The sequence below is a fragment of the Populus alba genome, chromosome 3, assembly GCF_005239225.2.
Source record: "Populus alba chromosome 3, ASM523922v2, whole genome shotgun sequence".
Taxonomy (NCBI): Eukaryota; Viridiplantae; Streptophyta; class Magnoliopsida; order Malpighiales; family Salicaceae; genus Populus; species Populus alba.
In genome coordinates, this window is record NC_133286.1 from 4,894,587 (window position 1) to 4,902,278 (window position 7,692).

Sequence of the window (7,692 nt, forward strand, 5' to 3'; positions counted from 1 at the left end):
ATAATAATAATAATAATAATAACAACAACAAAAAGACATGTAGAGAAAAACAATTGAATAAAATTAAAGAAAAAAAATTAAGTGAAGCTACATAGAAAGAATGCCTATTAATATCTAGAGAAAAAAAAAAAGTTGAAATCTTATTCGTAAACCAATTAAAAAGTAAATAATGTTCTATTAAAAAACAACACATTTTTTTATATAAAAAAACATATTTAAATTTAAAAAAAAAATAGCCAATAAAAAATTCAATAACAAGCCAACATTGAAGGATGAAATTAAACGAAAAATATAAAAGAACAAAAAAAGAGGCTCAGGCTCATGCATCTTGGTTGATTTTTTTTTCTTGTCATTCAACCTTTATTTTAAAAAAAAAAAAAAAAGAGTAAGTGAAGCCTAGTTTTGGGAGACCGGAGTTTTGTCGAAAATTCAAGTTGTGGTTTTTTCGCTAAGAGAAACTTAATTTTCAACCAAATTTTAACCTAAAACACCTAGAAAACACCTTACACACCTTGACAAACTCATTCATGGCCTCAAATTATCCAAAAAATAGCCCAAAATTCAAAATCAACTCGAAATAAAAAAATTAATAACAATAACCTTTTTGAACTCAAATCTACCATTTCAACGATAAGAAGGACAAAAAACACATAGATGGAACTATTCTTACTGAATGGAATTCTTGACACAAAAATCATCGTTTTTCATGGTTGGAATATGTGTCAATTGAGATTTTCTTTACAATCTAAATTCAGCTAATCTCTCTCTTTCATCTCTCAAACTAGGAACTAAGAAATAAAAAAAATAAAGTTTTAAATCATAATTGAATTTTTTAAATATTGAGAGATCAAAAAAAATTTTATTTTGAAGTAAGAGAATCAAAATAAATGTTTTGTTTGAATTTTAAAATTGCCATTTATTATATCTGTTTTTTTTTTCATTTTTATCCTTTATCTTTCAATTCTGCCTCTCTTAATAAACTTACTTAAATTGGTTATTAATTTGGTCATGTATGGGAAAAATTAAAAAAATATATGGATGAAAAAAAAAAGAGCACTACTAGAAATAATAATAATAATAATAATTAATTGATCAAGGAAGAAGGAGTACGAACCAATACCTACTAGAAAGCATGATTCAAGGAGTCAAAGATGGACAAACTCCAATTTGTGTAATTGATAGCAGACTTCTTTTTTAGGTTTTCAATTCTAATTTTAAGTTTTTTTATTGGGATAATGGTTTTTCTTAACATTTTATAATATATCTATTAGATTTAACTTGTGTTTAATTAGTATCTCATGAAAAAAAAAAAAAAAAAAAAAACAATAAAAAAACATAAACTTCGAGAAACATGAATAAAAAATATACAATAAATTTATCTTTAAAACAGTTTTATAATAAATTTAATGTATTTTTAAAAATAGAAATTACAAGGAAATATGTCTCTTTTATTTTTGTTTTTTCTATTTTAAAATAGTAATAAAAAAACTACCTAATAAAATAATACATTGGAGACTTCACTGATTCTGTTAACTTGATCTCTGTTTACCAAATACCCTAATGGAGACTACTCCAATATGTTGATCAATTTTCTCATAGTAGTAGCAAAAATAAAACTTGCAAAAATATGTTGAATAAATACCAATATTAAAAAACTAGCTAGCGCTCCTTGCATCATCTCCGTGAGCCATTAGAAGATATTGCAGACAAACAGCTATTCAAGGAACCACCCGGTGATATTTGCAGGCTTTACACCATAATTCAGTGGGACAGGTTTATATCATCGAATTAAAGCCACAATAAAGAAGAGAATAAAATGCTAATTTTGATTCTTTTTCATTTTTAAAATACATGATGAATTGACAACAAGAAAGGAAACTGAAGCCTGCATATTGATATTAGCATGTGCTATCAAAGCTTAGCACAATGCGACATGAATGACAAAAGGCACTAATCCGAAGTAATCACTGAAAACCAAGAAGCAGAACAAATCCTAATCAAACATCTTATATGGCAGGAGAAAAAAAAGAAAAAGAAGAGCAATAGCATAAGCCTAAACCTACACTGTTTAAGGGCAAAACAGGTTCCTACAAGATACCTAAAATCTTTCTTCACAGGTGCGTTAGAAACCTACAGTGATGGTGATGACAACAATGATGATCCATGCTGGAGCCAATCCTTGGCGCATACAAGGGCTTCAAGTGTCACAGGACGCAGTGAACTCCTGTAGCTATCTATCCTTTTGTTTTCAGTGTCAAACACAGAATCAGAAGTAACAGTAGACACTGGTATCGATAAAATATCAACAGCCATCTTGGAAAGTGTTGGATACTTCAGTCTGTTTAGTTTCCACCAACCTAACACATCAAACTCATGCACACGAGGCAGAAGCGACTCCTCTAGATACTGATCCAATTCTGACTTGAAATGTTGCCCACTTGTAATCTCAGAGATGTATATATCAAAATCTGAAAGCCCATCTCCAATAGAAAGCATAGGTAGATCTTGAGTGTGCAATTCTTGAGGCTGCATCCCTTGACAGATTACTTGGAGTTGCATCTCTTGCGGTGGCAAATCTTCTGTCTGCATCAAATCTTCTGTCTGCATCGCTTGAGGCAACGCTTCTTCTGTCTGCATCTCTTGAATGGATACTTCTTGGGATGGAACTTCTTCAGAGCAAATCTCTTGAGCAGATACTTCTTGGGAGAGAACTTCTTCAGTGTGAATGTCTTGAGGGTGTATTTCTTCATTGTTCATCTCTTGCGAGCGTACTTCTTGGGAGGGAACTTCTTCACTTTGCATCTCTTGAGAAGGCACTTGTTCAGTATGCGACTCATGAGGAGTTGCTTCTTGAGGATGCATTTCATGGGAGAGTGGTTCCTGGGAGGGCACTTCAGTGTATATCTCATGAGATGATACTTCTTGGGAAGGTACTTCTTCAGCATGCATCTCTTGAGGGGTCACTACCTGTAAGGGCACTTCTTGAAGGAGCGACTCATGAAGGGATACCTCTTGTTGGTGCCCATCTTGAAGAGACACTTCTTGAGGAGTTGCTTTGTCAGGGTGTACCACTTGATGAAGTACTTCTTGGGCAGGTAGTCTTTGAAAGTGTTCCTCCGGAGCAGGTGCTACTTCAATTTCTTGAAGATTGTCTGATTGAGGAATGCTGACATGCCCTTCTTCCACATCTGTTGCTGGTAGATGAAAATTTGGTGTAAGATAGCCTACCAAGAGTTCATGAATACCATCATCAACACTCTTGATCCACATACCAGCATCCTCACCAAAGACCTTCGGGAAGCTAAATTCAAGAAGCTTCATCTTAAACCTTGGATCCATGACTACTGCAATTGCCAAAATAAGGAAGCAATCCTTCCAATATTGATCAAACTTTTCTTTCAAGGGTTTGGTCAGGTTTCTGACAAAGGGGTCATGGCTCATGGCTGCACTTGTCAGCTCCAACTGGATTTTGTACACTTCATGGTAAAATACATGGGCAGGAGGGTATGATGGGCCTGTCAAAATGTTAGCTGCATCATATAAAAGCTTCAAGTATGTGCAGAGAATATCCGCCTTCTGCCAATCATCGATTGATGGGTTTATCTTGTAAACAGGGTCAGAAGTATCTAAGCAAGCAAATACTTCTTTCAATTCACAGGCAGCCTCCAGCATTTGGTAAGTTGTATTCCATTTAGTTTGATCATCAATAATGAGGTCTTTTGTGCTAGGGACTTGAAGTTGTTGCCTTAGTTCAGTGAACTTCTCGTCATGAGCTTCTGAAGTTTTCACATACTTCACACTTTCACGGATTCTCATGACAATATCCCCTGTAGCACTGAGTGCATCTTGTGCAAGATGACTTAATACACGAGCATAGCAATTCCCTTTCAGTAATTGACCATGGAGCACAAATGGGTTCTTGACAGAAAGAAGTCCTCTTAGATTTCCAATTATGGTCTCATTTGAGAAGGATTGATCAAGGGTAAGAGTAAATAACTTGCTCTCCAATTGCCAATCAGATAGGCAAGACACAATTGCTTCATTGAAGGCATAATCAGAATCATAGAAAGGTAATGTCACAACATTAAGGATCCGTTGCTGTAAATTCCAATCACCATCAACGAAGTGACCTGTTAAGAAAGCATATCCGATATCTAGATTTGAAGTCCCCAAATACAATGTGAGATTGACTCGTCCAGGAATTCCACCGATAAGGTTTAAAAGGCTTTGCTTCTCCCTCAGGTACACAGCCACACATTCACCTTGAATGGTGTTAAAATTCACCATATTGTAATGAGGTTGAAGAGTCCGGACAAAATCAATGAAAGCAGGATGTTCCACTATGTGGAGTGGATAATCATGCTGTATGATCATCTTAGCTATCTCATGGTTGCAGCGGTCCTGATCCAAGGGAATGGCGGAGAATCCAGGAGATGCTCGGAAACGTTTCTTAGGAGGGCCTGTTTTCAAGCCTGGTGGATACGGTGATGATTCATTTTTCTGACGGCTTACAGGGCAGATCCCCAGGGCAATATGTCGTTTGAGGTGGCTGGTTCCTGCAAGCTTTGTACCAGTAATATATGCAAATGATTTCTTGCACTGTTTACAGCATGCTCTCATACAACCAGCTCCAACAGTTTCAATTGTGAAGTGTTCCCAGACAATAGACTTCTTTCTTCTCCGTTTATTAGGCTGATCCTCAGAAGTGGGTGGCCCATTGTTATTTGTTGGCGTCACAGGGATAATCGCCATAGTGGGACTCATGGGGTCTTCTACTTCCATGACAAGGCTTGATCCTGCAGTAGCATAAATTGCAGGAATTAGATGGCGTGAAAAAACAAATAAGACAACGATGGAGAACTATAAATTTCATTTTTGTGCAGAATAATCATAACAAATTTCAAACTCAACGATAAAAAAATAAAAAATAGCATTTAAATAGTGTGCAAGGAATGTGTACCAATGTTGTCAAAAGGCACTGAGACGCTCGCCCAAGCGAGGCAAGGCCACAACACTTTTATTAGCCTCTAGCGATGAATTTTAATGAAGTGCCGCCTAGGCAGGCGCCTCATGAGTGGGCACCCGGCGTTAAAGCAAGCGCCTGATTGAAATACTAATTTTTTTGTTGAGTTTTTCTTTTTATTTTAACTAATTTATAATTTGACCTATTTGTCCATTTTTTTAATTTACCACAAGAAACAACTTAGGGGTATTTTTGTAAAAAACAAAGATTAGGGTAAAAAAGAATAAAAAAATCATTAAAGTGGGAGACATGCAATCAAGGAAGGACACTTGAAGAGAAACACCAAACACACTTTGCATTGAACAGAAGTCAAAGAACAATAACACAAGCACAGTACAGGAACGCAAGGATGAAGATGTTTTTGAAATTAATGGATGATGTTGATGATGATATTTAAGTTTGCTTTTTAATCTATTTGTCTATTTACTATTTAAATTATCTTATTTTGTTTTAAAGGTGAAAAATGTAACTTTATATGACTATGTTATTGCATTTTATATTTTCTTTTGATTTTATAATGATCTATCTTAATTGGAAAGATATATATTTTAGATTTATATAATATAATATAATATTATACATATATATTTTTTTATTTATAGCATATCACCTTGGTTCATTAAGGTGTGCGCCTAGCGCCTCGAGCATTTTACAGGCTTGGCGCCTTTCACCTTTGACAACACTGATGTGTACTACTTTGAACATTGTTAAAAAGAAGGTAGCAAGTAATGAAAGTAATAGTAGCTTCTTTAGGCAAGAGGACAAATGTTGCACTCATAATGAAGTGGTGGCACCTTACAAGTTAAGAAGAAGCAAAGTAAAGAGGATTCCTCTCAAAACTTCAGAAAGATATCAAACAAAAGATGTTGGCACAGAAAATAAGCTTGCAATACCCCAAGTAAACTCTCATACAATCAATGGATTTTTACAACTTTGAGCAACAAAAAGGAACATCAATAATGGTAAAAAGTTCAAATCAGAATCAATTGATCACCTTCAATTATAAACACTAATCATGGAAAGTGTTGTCAAAAGCAAAAGGCATCCTAAGGCATCAAGGATGTCAAACATCCAAAGCGCCATGCGCTTGCCGAAGTGCTCACCTCAATAAAACAAGGCGCTATGCTATAAATTCAATTAAAATATATGTATAATATTATAATATATAAATCACAAATATATATATATATATATGTTAAAAATTAAGATTAGAAAATCAAACTGAAACTCAAAATATTTGAACATAGTTACAAAAAGTTATACTATTCACCCTTAAAAACAAAATAAGACAACTTAGAAGAGCAAATAGATTAAAATAGTTAAGCTTAAATATCATCTTCCAACACATTATCATCCATGCTTTCATCTCCTTCACTCGAGGCCCTCATATGCATTTCATGATTATCATCTCCTATACAACTATACCCTTAAATTATTTGTGGTGGTGGATATAAAGAATGTGGGCAAATAGGTCAAAACAGGGAAAACTAACAGATATATTGACCAGGTGCTCACGAGCATCTCAGCGCCTCTTGACAACACCTATCATGGAGCTCTTAGAACTAACTATTTAGCATCCAGTCCAATATAAACATGCAGAATAAGAGCGTTCAAGTGCATTAAAGAAAGTTCGATAATCTCCCATATGACAGACTTTCAAATAATAGATGCCTGACTGGTAAACTAAAATGTCTACGCCAGCAAGAAACACCAAACATACGGGAACGTTGAAATAGGCATGTTCACAGGCAATGGTTCGAAAAATTGGTGAGGATTGCATTTGTCACAGTTTGACATGGGACAACCATCAACCAGTATAGAGTGAAAGCTCCTAGGAATTTACTCAAAAGAATTACACCAAATGAGCTATATCATAACTCTACAACCACAAAAAAGCCCTAACCCTGACCCTAGCCGAAAAAGAACTGATGAAGTGAGAAGAAAGAAACAGCAGAGGCAGGACTATGAATCAAACCCAACAAGCAGAACAACCTTAACCCACCACACTGAAACAAACAGTAAGAAAGTTTTTTACGACAAACCCACCAAACAAAACCCATACAGGTCAAAGAAAACAAGCAGAAACGAAGTAACAACAGCAAGTTCTTCTTACCTTGACTGACAGATCTGAACTGAAGGGAGACAATTCAGGAAAAGAAACTACCACCCTGCAAGAAGAAGAAGAAAAACAAAATTAAATTTCTTGATTTTTTTTTTAAATTAGTTGATTTTAAAAATAAAAAATCCAAAAAAGAAAAATTACGGAGGAAGAAGAAGATGATGATGATGATGGGCTTTGAGGCTTACTTGACGAGCTGCAAAGCAAAAGTTTAGAGCTTTCTTTTGAAAGTTTGGAGCTTTGAAATTAGAAAAGAAAAGGAAGAAATAGAAGAACCAAACAAAACCCTAAATTGGACCTTCTTCACAAGGGGGGTAGGCTATGGCCTAAACAGATTCCGAGTCTGCTGAGGGCCTCTTCTACTTATTATTATTATTATTATTATTACAGAGTAGATAACAGTTTAGTCCCTATATTTTTCATTATTTTTAATGTTAGTCCCTTTTCTTTAAAATCATAACTTCGCACCTCAATCAAAATTTCCTATTAATTTCTTTTAAAATTTCTAAATTAATGTTTTTGAAAGCACTTATGATTTTGTCTTCAATAG

The 7,692-nt window shown here is 34.7% G+C and overlaps 1 protein-coding gene across 4 annotated transcripts; it reads right to left on the bottom strand.

Annotated features, from left to right (window-relative positions):
* Positions 1-1,859: 1,859 nt before the first annotated feature.
* Positions 1,860-7,483, bottom strand: LOC118037870 (zinc finger BED domain-containing protein DAYSLEEPER). 4 transcript variants are annotated; one of them, XM_073408201.1, is made up of 4 exons: positions 7,331-7,483; positions 7,137-7,191; positions 5,634-5,718; positions 1,860-4,796 (listed from the first exon to the last, which is right to left on the bottom strand). In XM_073408201.1, exons 3-4 carry the CDS (start codon positions 5,641-5,643, stop codon positions 2,131-2,133), a joined length of 2,676 nt encoding a protein of 891 aa, XP_073264302.1. In that variant the 5' UTR covers positions 5,644-5,718; positions 7,137-7,191; positions 7,331-7,483; the 3' UTR covers positions 1,860-2,130. The 4 variants fall into 4 exon arrangements, with proteins under 4 accessions (XP_073264302.1, XP_073264303.1, XP_034899909.1 ...); XM_073408202.1 differs by having other exon boundaries at positions 7,287-7,481; XM_035044018.2 differs by lacking the exon at positions 5,634-5,718.
* Between the last annotated feature and the right edge of the window lie 209 nt (positions 7,484-7,692).